The sequence below is a fragment of the Canis lupus genome, chromosome 21, assembly GCF_048164855.1.
Source record: "Canis lupus baileyi chromosome 21, mCanLup2.hap1, whole genome shotgun sequence".
Taxonomy (NCBI): domain Eukaryota; kingdom Metazoa; phylum Chordata; class Mammalia; order Carnivora; family Canidae; genus Canis; species Canis lupus.
Genome location: NC_132858.1, coordinates 32,940,053 through 32,953,286, shown reverse-complemented (window position 1 = coordinate 32,953,286; position 13,234 = coordinate 32,940,053). Strand labels below are relative to the sequence as shown.

General features: G+C 33.9%; 1 protein-coding gene across 17 annotated transcripts in view; it reads right to left on the bottom strand.

Annotated features, from left to right (window-relative positions):
- SEMA3A (semaphorin 3A) overlaps window positions 1-13,234 on the bottom strand; it is a 454,397-nt gene that overhangs the window by 81,777 nt on the left and 359,386 nt on the right. For all 17 annotated transcript variants that reach the window (XM_072791326.1, XM_072791328.1, XM_072791327.1 and 14 more), the window contains one exon: window positions 994-1,087. In XM_072791326.1, the coding sequence (XP_072647427.1) occupies window positions 994-1,087 (94 nt within the window). The remainder of the gene's footprint in view (window positions 1-993; window positions 1,088-13,234) is intronic.

The window sequence follows — 13,234 nt, the reverse complement described above, 5'->3', positions numbered from 1 at the left end:
TAATATAGTCTAAAGGTGATTAAAAGTATGTGGAAATGGGACACCTAGATGGCTCAGCGGTTAAGCATCTGCCTTCCAGCTCAGGGCGTGATCCCGGGGTCCCGGGATTGAGTCCCCCATCGGGCTCCCTGCATGGAGCCTGCTTCTCCCTCTGCCTGTGTCTCTGCCTCTCTCTCTCTCTCTCTCTCTTTCTCTCTGTCTCTCATGAATAAATAAACAAAACCTTCAAAAAAAAGCATGTGGAAACAATTCTTTATCTTTCAACAGAGACTAAAGTTTTCTTCTTCTGCTTACTTCGGTCTTCCTATTTCCATCCCTTTGAATGATAACTAAGCATTTCCCTACCCAGCCACATTGTTGAAGGAAAAGAAGATGAACCGAAAAGAAGGTGGTTAGAGGAAAGTGTAGAGGAAATACATTAAATGTTTTGTTACATTAAAAAAAAGAGAACTAAAGTTAAAAAAAATAAAAGATAAATACAGAGGTCCTTCATTAATTCAAGGTAACACGATAGGGTCTCTGCCAATTGTATGACCATTAAAACTGATCGTGCTGATTAAGTTGTCCAAACGCTGAGAGTGTGACAAATCTTGGAACTATAATGAACAAGATAGACTGAATCTCATTCTTTCCTTCCAACTTGTTGAAATGCCCCCTGGAAACACCTCTTTCATAAAATGAAAACCAAAACCATTTTCTCTCAGAATATAAATTTTAAAGTTCTAGTGGGGATGTGTAGTTATTGAGTAGACAACTTTAAAGACACTTTTTAAACCACCTTGATTAAAAAGAATCACAGACTAGACACTGTAAAAATCAAAGCAGCATTTAGTGTTTTTCTTTATTTTAAAAATATTTGAAAATATTTCAACTGACATCCTCCTGAAATAGTTTGTGATTAATAGTGGAAAATCTTGGTATATAAAAAAGGTACACGCAGTCTGGTTGTTATCCTTAGAAAATTCACTGTTTAACTGATCGTTGACCACATACCTATTAAAAGAGATGCCGTCAGCAGTTTAGGGTCATATGGACTCTTCCCACGGCCATTTTCAAAATGTGAGTCCTCCAGCTTAAAAATGTTATCCTGTAGAAAAGAAAAAGAAGGACTGAATTTATTTACAATAAGAGCTATGTTAACATACCTGTTAATCAAAGAGAGGTTGAGTACATGCATCCACTATCAAGAGGAATTATTTGTGTGAACTTTAGAGATAGCAAAATAACTTAGATGGATTAAAACCAACTCTTACCAGCCAAGTATCTACTTAGCTCAGTGATTTTTGGTAACATTGAGCATGTTTTAAGTAACAATGTATAAATGAGCTCTAAGGAATAAGACATGTCATGATAAGAATAGAGTGATCATCTTATCACATAGGTATGCCAAGCACGCCCCTAATGGCTCTTGAAAGGAGAGAATTTTAAATTTAAATGACTCCTTCTTCCTTCACATAGAGGAAAAAATAGCAATCTGCTATATTAGATCTAGAACAAAATGTACTATATCATACTTTTCTGTATGTACTTCCCAGAAGGAAATGCTAAATAGTCATAGCAGTCACTTCCCCATTCCTTCATTTGTACATTTTTCTGTTTATATGCTTCTCAAGCATATAAATCACTCACATTAGAAGGTGGAAGAGTCCTGAAACTATCTTTCTCAATTTCTGTAGGTGTGAGATAACAAACTGTATGTTAGCAGGGGTGCGCCTAGAGGTAGTGTCATCAGAACAACAGCACAGAGGTGACACAATTTTATCAGAGGAAATCTGCTCAGTTGAGGCTCAAGGACCCAGGAACTGGAGTGAACATCCAACTACACGCAGAAAGATGCCTACGTACCAAGGTAGAAAGTATTCCAGAAAGCACTGCAACAGAAGCCTTAATAAAGAAGTAACTAACTCATGACTGAGATCCTGTTCTCAGAACGCACCAAGCTACTGTCCAAATGACAGTGGAGTAAACCGAGAGAAGGGTAATTTCTGAGCACTCTTTTTAGAACCATATTCTCTGGGAATTAATTAGGTCAGAATATATATGCTTTTTTCAGTAGCACATTAACTTGTCCACAGACTGAAATAAAATAGCTTTTTTGGCAATTTCTCTACTACTCACATAAAGTATTTTCTATCTCCTTAGAATAATAAAGGTTGTTCATTTTATGGCCAGTAAGGATCACTTTATTTGACATTTAATATTTCTGATGGAGCTAATGGCAGAGTTTCAAATTATGAATCTTAAATTTCATTTGAGTTAAGGAAGAAGAGCGCAAAAGGAAGCAAACCAAAAACATTTTCTCTCTTTATTACTGAGAGTGTGAATTCCTGATTTTATCCTTTCCTTGCAGTGATTCTGTATTGGTAATTAGCCTTCCCCTAGCAATGATGGCCCTTTAGCTGAGTTCTGAAATTCACAGAGCACAGAAATTTATGAAGTTTCTCAGAATTGTGCTAAGTTGTAGTGGGAAGGGCAGTGAGTCAAAAGTCAGGCCCATTTGGGCCAATGATCAGCTCTGCTTCTTGGGTCACCAATTAATCTCTCTGAGCCCTAGGCCTCTGAAAGTCAATGCCAATAGGATATTTAACCTCACATGTTTATTATAAGGATTTATTATAAGGATTAAAGAATTGGAATAAAGCATTTTTAAGCTGCAAAATAAAAAATGAACACAATTTATTTTTACTTTATATCACTCGCATAATCACTATAACAAAAGAATATGAAAGTTCAACACAGGGACACCTGGGTGGCTCAGTGGTTGAGCATCTGCCTTTGGCCCAGGGCATGATCCCGGTCCCAGGATTGAGTCCCGCATTCGGCTCCCGGCAGGGAGCCTGCTTCCCCCTCTGCCTTGTCTCTGCCTCTCTCTGTGTCTCTCATAAGTAAATAAATAAATCTTTTAAAAAAAGAAAGTTTAACACATATTGCTATCATTATCATAAACTTCCCTAGCATAATCTGAAAGAACTATTACTTTAAGTTAGTTTTGTAAGTACCCAAATTATAAACTTGTTTACAAATATAAATTTATCATAGGCACTTGGGTATTAAAATTATAATATGAAGCTTGACATATGCCAGGAAGAAGCACAGAAAAATCGCTTCAGTATTATTTAGATATATTTTGACAAAAATTAGGTAGTAATCCAAAAGAAATACACTCAGTAAAAGATATACACTCTATTGCTACAAATCACAGAAAATGCTATTAAAATTTGTATATGTGATTATTTCTCATAATAAAGAAGAAGCAGGGAGAAGTGATGGTGTAGTCGAAAATATTTTTCTAGGTATTATTATAAATTTCTTGTCCTTATAACACATTCTACAAAACTGGCAAAAGATAGAGGAGGTACCCGACAAAGTATGAGACATGTGATGTGTGGGATCATGTGTCCAAGTTAATGAGACAACGCCAAGGTAGATAAGAAGTTCTCCTAACCTCATGTTTAATATTTGATTTACAAGGTCAAGGATTAAACTTCATAGCAGAGAGGTTAAGCATGTTAGTTATGGTTTAAAAGGAGATGAAAATCTACCCTTTGCCATGGTGTCAGATAATGTGTTCAAAGCTGGCCTTTCACTTTCCCTTTTTTCCTTTAAATGTAACTATTACCCAGATTTCTGGGTATCTATTGTGTAATTCTGTTTTCTTCTGTAACCCTATTAAAAGGTAAAACATTGGATTTCTTTCCCAGCCTACTGACAAGGGAGCCTGGAATAAACATAATTTTATTTTTGAATAGGGAGACAAAAGACATTTCTTACACACAAATGTTTATAGCGCAAAGTTTATACCCACTACATACAGTAATGGGGTGCAAACGTGTTGCTATCAGACAGAAATGAGTGTCCCTGGCTCTGTTTTTTATTAATTCTGAGCCTCAGACAATTCCTAAAACTTTCTGAAAGGTATGCTCTAACAAAATTTATTAATTTAATTTTTCTGTTGTTTAAAGTTGTACAGTAAAATCATCCTTTCCTACACTGATCAGTATCTCCTGTGCCACAGTGGAAATGCTTGCCTGTATTTTCATCAGTGGAAATTAGAATGGGTGTTTAAAATATATCTAAATGCCATAGACTCCCAAGATGCACTGAAAATTTTTCTTACCTATTAGCCAGACCACAGTCTAGTTCAAAAGTTTTCTTGAAAAATATCACTAATTACAGTATGTGTAAAATTTCTCAAATAAAACAGACTATCCTTTTAATATGTCTGATAAATTCAATGTGATTGATATGAAGAAACACCTACATTGCTGTTTTTGTTATCTTGTGAGTGAGACCTATCAGATGTGTGAAGATATTAGCCCATTGTAAAAAAAAACAACTCTGTTAATAGAACCGAATGTTACTATTCAATGTTGTCATATGTAACATATCACGTAGACAACCTTCTGGCTGGGCTAAGAGGCCTTTTGAAATCTGACTGCTACTCAATGATGTTCTGTTTTAAGAGTGTTGAATATATCACATGTGCAAGTAATAAGACCACAGAAATCCTAAGACCAACGTACACAATTAAACTTCATAGCTTTCAAAGACTACGTGGGCTGAAGTAATTTTCATTTTTAGAAATCCGTGAACAAAAAAAAAATCTATCTGTATGGATTCTAATTGCTTTAGCAGATACTGTGAGCATATCATATAAGTTATTGGGCCATATTTTATTACATGATTGCATCAGTTTTCAGCAACTATTTTTAGCTTTCAAGACCACTCTTTCCCCTTTGTCTTTTGGATTTCCTGAATGTTATTAGACTGTGGTGAGGTAAGGCATTAGAGGAAATAATAACTGTGCTAATGTCTAATCCAAAGTCTTATGAATTATAAACCATTGGTGACATCATGGCAATAAATTTCCTAAATCTCAATCTTCCCCAAGTAATAAATTTAGGTAACAAAGTTGTAATTGTAGTTGTTTTATTTAATGATTAAAACATAAATGATGTTTGTAAAAAAGAAAGAAAAAAGAAAAGAAAAGAAAATCCTACCCATATATGACAGGATTGCCATTTTGGGTGGGAAATCAAATAAAATTAGGCCAAACCAATACTTGGACAGTAATTAAAAACGTATATCATTCTATTTTTTTCCTAATTGCTCTTTCTCCTCTCTTGTTCTTCCCAAGAGACCCCTTGTTTGCCAGTTATGTTGAATTATCAAGGATTCCCTGGTCACACTACAGTTTTCCTCATCTCTGCCTGAAACTTCTTTCTTTTCCCCTCACCTATCCTCCTCCCTCAACCCCAGATTGAACTTCCTTTCCTTGAAGAGTAAATTAAAAGTCTCTTCCTAGGAGAAGTCTTAAGAGATTCCTGCAGATATAATTTATTAGCTTCCTTTGCGCATATCCTAATTAACAATACTACACAGGCAATGACTGTATTGGCTTCAGCAAAGACGGGATGTAATAGGATCTCACAGGAAATATTGTGGCATACTGTATTTTGCCCAAAGGAGATGCTTTTGTGGATCAAATTCATCCGGAATTTACTTTCCCTAAAAAGGTGACTAGATCTATGTTGTGTAATATTATAGTCATGAGCCACATGCGGCTATTCAATTAATTAAAACTAAAAATCCCACTCCTCAGTTACACTAGCTACATTTCAGGTGCTCAACAATCCCATGAGGCTTGTGAATATAGGACTTCATAGGTGCAGCTCTAGATCCTGAATCCCATTCCCTTAACAGCAAAGAATAAAATTGGAAATCAGAAAGGTCTCCAAGGAAAGAAGACTTGTCATCACACCTCAGTCATAGTAAAAAAAAAAAAAAAAAAAAAAAAAAAGTCCATGAAATCTACAAGAGGGGATTACACTAAAAACAATAGTTTAGGTTTTTTTATTTTTATAAATCAGGGTTATACTAAGTACCATTTAATGGCAGTGCAGATGAATAAATACATGTCCCGAATATTCCTATGTGTCATTTTTCTCCCATTTGACTCACTTTAATCTACACAGGTACACATTTGACTCATTATTTAAAGTTTAGGTCATGATACACAATCCATTTAATGTTCATTGATTTTCCCCAGCAGAAAAAGATAATTTCTCCCTGGAACTTGCATAGCAATCTATTCCTACCCTCTTAGTGTCATTTGTCACCTTCAACTTTGATATTCCATGTTTCATATATTCTTTTTCCCTATTAAATTATTTTGAGTTGAGGGAAAAATCTTATTCACTATGTATTTTTTTTTCAAATACTAAATACTAGAATTGAGTTACAGCTCAGTGAAAGAATGAGTGAATAAATGAGTGAATGTGTGACTGAGTTAAAAAAGCTTTATAGAAAAACTGTATCTCAGGAATAGAAAGGACATAAACCCTGGACTCTACGGGCTGAATTTAAGGATACGACCCAAATGAACACAATTTTGTGGTAGAAGCAGACTATAAAATTCAAATATTAAAGGAAGTTTTAAAAATTTTTTTAAGGTTTTATTTATTTATTCATGAGAGACATAGAGAGAGAGGCAGAGACACAGGCAGAGGGAGGAGCAGGCTCCATGCAGGGAGCCCGACGTGGGACTTGATCCCGGGTCCCCAGGATCACACCCTGGGCTGAAGGCAGATGCTCAACCACTGAGCCCCCGGGTGCCCCTAAAGCAAGTTTTAAAGTGAGTTTTAGGAAATATACCCTTTAACTTTTTCATGTTTTGTCATACTATTTATTACTAATACTTGTTATATATTTCAAATATGGGTTTAATCTTACTATAAATGATAAAAAATAAAACCTAATGACAAATAGTTTTGTCGTTTTGTTTTTATATCCCTTTTCCACTTTAATAATTTTCTTTGGGCCTTATTAGTAAATCTTACCCCTCTTAATAGAGACATCAATGAAGAGAGTAAAATTACCAGAATGTTCCTTTGCAGACAAAAATCTTTCTGACCAATGTAATCTCTCTCCTGTGTTTCCTGTCATTCCAGTGTAAATGTTCCACTTCACCATTTTGTACTCAACAGAAATTACTTTAGGTAATTGCTGGATACAGGCAAACTAGAAGAACTGTTTTGACTCGCCAGATATAATTTTCTACTTATAAAAATACATAATTTCTTACTGGCATTTCATATTTATATCTATTTTAGATACCTTCTAATTTATGTAAATTTTATGAAAACTTTTATGAAACACTAATATAAATATTAATTAATGTGATAAATACATATTGAACTTGACCAAGAAGTATGTTTGAAATGTGAAGGTAAAATGTCTAACTCAAGGAGCATAAAAGAAATTATGACAAAAATTATGTTTAACAATAATACACTATATACATACAACATTAAATGCTTATAAAGCTATCTGGAGGTTACTTCACTTAACAATGAACGTATACTAAATATTAATGATGTCCTAGTACTTGAAGTATATTATTTCATTTTAATCTTCAATTAACCCTAACTATTATTATGCCAGCTTTACAGATGAGAAACTGAGATATTTACACACAATACTTAAAGTCATAAAGCTGATTAGTAATTGAATAAGATTTTATAACAGAACTCTTTCCCAAATCCATGTTTTTAACTACTACATGTTAAAAAATGGGTTTAGCATACGTAGTATGTGAGATATACCCTGAAATATTAGAAACTGGAAGCCATAGGAGTTTCAAAATGGGGTTAATTTTCTGTTTCAGCATAGGAAGAAAGGCTTTATTTGATTTCATACCTAAAAAATGTATTTTGGTGCAAGATGAGTATATCTGTGAGTATGCATGTGTGTATATTTGTGTGCTCTGGTTGTGGGTGGCAGAGGGTCAGAGGACACTATAGGGAGAGGGCAGAGAAAGCAGGGAGGCAGATTATTCTATCTAGGAGAAACAGCATTAATAAAATCCCCTTAAAAATAGATTCATAGTTGATAAATAACAAAGCTGAATTTAGACAATGAAGAATATATACATACATTAAGAGATAAGGCTAAAAAATACATTTGGAACCAAGCTGTGGAAAGTTTTCTCTGCCAAAATAAGCATTTTAATGTGTATTCAGAAGGTGTCAGTGATACAGTGATAATTTTAGCTGGAGAACAATAGCATCAAAGAGGTGCAATATTATGATGAATCTGACAGCAATGTGCAGGATGATTTGGAGACATACATGCCTGGTGGCAGGAAAAGAACCACTGCTATAGTCGGGGGAGGGGAGAAACAGGCCTTTTTACACACTACAGCAATTTAAAAGATTTTTGTATTCTGTATGTTGTGTCTTGCTTGGTCAGGTTGTTTGGTCAACCTTCTTTGTAGCTCACATTTTTTAACTTCTTTTACAACAGAATCCTCTTTCATTTTCCAGCAAAGCTATAGATTCTTTCCTCAAGAAAACTAAGCTAAGCATATGCATGTTTTATAAGCAATCTTTAGGGATCACTGACATTATGTCATAGTCACGTTAAGAGGTTCCAAATTAGTTATTCTATAAGGACCTTTCTATTCCTAACATGGTATGATTCTATTATCCTATCACTGTGAACATGGATACTTGCTCCAGTTTCTTTGTTTTCCCTTGTTGAGCATAATGCAGGGGATTATCCAGATTTTTAAAAGTCATTTTCCTTTTCATTCTCTATATACTGTTACTTGGAATTCATTTATTTTTATAAATTCAGCCTCTGAACTTCAGTCCCAATTCTTCTGCCATTGTAATCATTCAAACTTAGTTTCCTGGCCTGTTTGAATCTCCTTATTTTCCATAGTTATTTCAAAGTTGAGAATCACTTAAAGTCCTTGGCTCTTCAAGAGAATATAGTACTAATTACATATAATAAACATCATAAAAACTAGTATATCAGAAAGCATTTTTAACATTGTACATTGTAGGAAGATACAAAAGAAATGTAAACCTGGTCTCCGTTACTGAATGTTCTATGAATAAAGCAAATATAATTTGCTGCACTGATTATAATGTATTAGTCCTGCCTTAGATTTAACTATTATTTCAGCCATATTATATCATACTAGAATTTTATCTTTCTCTGCAATAAAAGAAACAAAATATCACTGCAAGTAAATGACTATTAATTGGAAAGTAAAACAAAATCAAATAATCAAAGAGAAACCTCAGTGAAAGACTGAAAGATAAGTTCAAAAAAGGATTTACATCTATAAGGACTTTTAAGTTTGAGTATATTAACAATGCCTTCTTTTCATATTAATGAACTCTTTGAGTAGGGTTTTTTTGTTTTTGTTTGTTTGTTTGTGAGAGCAAGTGCATATGTGGGAGATGGGGGCAGAGGAAGAGGGAAAGAATCTTAAAGCAGATTCCATGCCCAGCATGGAGCCTGACCTGGGGCTCCATTTCACAACCTTGAGATCATGACCTGAGCTAAAATCAAGAGTCAGACTTTGACTGAGTCAGCCAGGTGCCTCTTGTTTTGAGTAGATTTAGATGTATAAGAACTATAATGGGACACCTGGGTGGCTCAGTGGTTGAGCATCTGTCTTTGGCTCAGGGCATGATCCTGGGGTCCTAGGATCAAGTCCTGCATCCGGCTCCCCATGGAAAGCCTGCTTCTCCCTCTGCCTTTGTCTCTGCCTCTCTCTATGTCTCTCATGAATAAATGAATTAAATGGCTTTAAATCCAAAAGGTAGTCATTGGGAAGATAAAATATTTAGTCAATAATAAATAATAAGTATTATACTTATTCAATAATTACCACTACTTTTTTATATACATGCATGTTGGAAAGGGAATTTTCCTTAGCAAGGAAAGCTACAAAACCAACTATATAACTTTTTTAACAGAAATAAACTTTATCTATTAAATTAAATAATAAAAATATGCCAGTTATATAAAATATGTTCCACTTTAATATTCATGATCTATGATCATTCTCTAGATACATTTACACAGACTTTTTATTGAATATAATTTCTGTTCCTGAGAAATTCTTAGGATCCAAAACAGAAGGAAGGATAACATCATTAAAGCAGACATTTCCAAGAAGTTCATCTACAGGTTAAGCCTAAGTAGGGATAGTTGGCTCCTGGCCCCACTGATTTCAGTGTCTGCAGTCTTTTCAAAAGTTCCCTAGCAGGAATTGTACCTCTGAAATTGGTCTCCAGAGACCATATGGCTTTACTGTGATCCAGAATATTCCTGCCATCTGTACTTTAAGGTAGATGTGATAAACTATTATTTATGGATTATGAAATCTAGATGCTACGACTCATTATGCTAATTATTAATCTTTTTTGAAGTGCCAATATCCTTATCAATGAAATGGAAATAATCCATAAATTTGCCTCAAGGATTAAATAAAATATATTGTGTTTTAACATAGAGAAGTATATTTAAACCACACAGAAATCTAGTTAGATATAATTTTAATCATCATAAATATACTATAAGTGGTATAACTTTGCTATAATAGCACGCTGATAACTGATTTTCAATAATAATAATAGTTAATATCTATTAAGCAACTATTAGCCAAGCACAGTCTCCTAAGTGCTTTGTAGGAATTACTTTTTTACCCTCATAATACCCCTTGAAATACATAGTGGGATTATTCTAATTTTGTATATGAAGTAACAAAGAGAAAAAATGACTTGCCTAAGGTCACATTGCTATATATATATATATATATATATATATATATATATATATATCTCCAAGTAAGCAATTTCTAAAATCAGGAATAGCTGGAGAAATTAAAATATATATACCTATTTTTATACTTGATTTGAACAGCCATGTTACTTCATGAATACACATCATACATAAAATGTTGTCATAATACTATCTCTTAACTCAACTTTGTATTCCCTGTTGTTCATATGTTAGGCGCCTTGAATTAATCTTAATTGAATCGATTATGACAGAAAAAACTGTATTTAAAATAGTCCTTGCATTATACTATTAATATAGTAAAGACAAGTAGAAGGAATTAACATATTTCTAACCTTATTTGCAGAAAAAACATATGAAATTACTTTGTTCCCAAGTTTGTGAAAAATTAGTATCACTTTATCTTAGTAACAATATACAGTCCTTGCAGCTGGATTAAATAGGATTTGCCCTCTAAATTTAAGGAACCTGAATTTATCTGGGTTCCTCAAACAAACAGTGACATAATTCATCTGCTTTTTGTCATCATTAAAATTAATGATATAAACCAAGGAAAACAGAAAGCATATGTGTTCATACTTCATGCAGATTATGTTTTTAATAGGAGCTTAATTTGAGTTTATGCAGATATCACATACCTGTCATAGTATAATTATTCAGTTATGAATGCTTGTTAACTCCCAAGGTGTATAACAATGAAAGGAAAAATTCTGTCTCAGCTAGAATGAGAAATTCCAGAACATGAACAATTTAGTCTCTAGTGTTTTACCCCACTGAGACCTGATGAAGTAAGTGCAACCTAAGAGCAGATCAATGGCCCCCCAAAAATAAAACAGTGGAAGAATTCACTTAATCTTTCTTTCCATGTGCATTTTAAGTCTTCTATGTTCAAAGCATAGTTACTTCATTTGCCATCTTAACATTTCATAAAGCACCAGAGTTTTTTTATCCTAAATTGCAAAAGTACAGCTATTATTTTTTTACCAGTTCTTTTTATAAATGAATTTGTTACATCCATGATTAGACATCACTAGGAATTTTTATCAACTTAAATGTAAATATGTCAATATAAAGAAGCATTTGTACTGGAAGAAGTATTGATATTTGTTCATATGGATTCTTTACTTATCAAGGTTGTTTCTAGATACTATCTGGGAAATGATGAGGTCAATAGAATTAACATTTTATTTCTACCAAGGTATGTTTAAGTGAAGCCTGGTCATCCAAATATTGTCATAGTCACATGATGTAAATATGATTTTCTGTTAGCAAATTAGGAAATATTTAAACATTTATTATTTTGGCCAGAGATAATATAGGGGAGAATCCTATGACTTCTTTGTGAGAATATAAATTTTAGAGGATCATTTGGGGATTAGAAAGAACCTGAAAAATATCCACATACTTTAATTTGATTATTTTACATCTGGAAATACATAAAAATGCAAAAAAAAAAAAAAAGAAGGATTGCATTAAACGTGTATATTGCCCTGGATAACATTGACATTTTCACAGTATTAATTCTGCCAATCCATGAGCATGGAATATTTTTCCATCTCTTTGTGTCTTCCTCAATTTCTTTCAGAAGTGTTCTATAGTTTTGAGGGTATAGATCCTTTACATCTTTGGTTAGGTTTATTCCTAGGTATCTTATGCTTTTGGGTGCAATTGTAAATGGGATTGACTCCTTAATTTCTCTTTCTTCAGTCTCATTGTTAGTGTATAGAAATGCCACTGACTTCTGGGCATTGATTTTGTATCCTGCCATGCTACCGAATTGCTGTATGAGTTCTAGCAATCTTGGGGTGGAGACTTTTGGGTTTTCTATGTAGAGTATCTTAGAACAAATTATTTTAAGATTTGTGTGGAATCAGAAAAGACCCCGAATAGCCAGGGGAATTTTAAAAAAGAAAACCATATCTGGGGGCATCACAATGCCAGATTTCAGGTTGTACTACAAAGCTGTGGTCATCAAGACAGTGTGGTACTGGCACAAAAACAGACACATAGATCAGTGGAACAGAATAGAGAACCCAGAAGTGGACCCTGAACTTTATGGTCAACTAATAAATAAAGGAGGAAAGACTATCCATTGGAAGAAAGACAGTCTCTTCAATAAATGGTGCTGGGAAAATTTGACATCCACATGCAGAAGAATGAAACTAGACCACTCTCTTTCACCATACACAAAGATAAACTCAAAATGGATGAAAGATCTAAATGTGAGACAAGATTCCATCAAAATCCTAGAGAAGAACACAGGCAACACCCTTTTTGAACTCGGCCACAGTAACTTCTTGCAAGATACATCCACGAAGGCAAAAGAAACAAAAGCAAAAATGAAGTATTGGGACTTCATCAAGATAAGAAGCTTTTGCACAGCAAAGGATACAGTCAACAAAACTAAAAGACAACCTACAGAATGGGAGAAGATATTTGCAAATGACATATCAGATAAAGGGCTAGTTTCCAAGATCTATAAAGAACTTATTAAACTCAACACCAAAGAAACAAACAATCCAATCATGAAATGGGCAAAAGACATGAACAGAAATCTCACAGAGGAAGACATAGACATGGCCAACATGCACATGAGAAAATGCTCCGCATCACTTGCCATCAGGGAAATACAAAT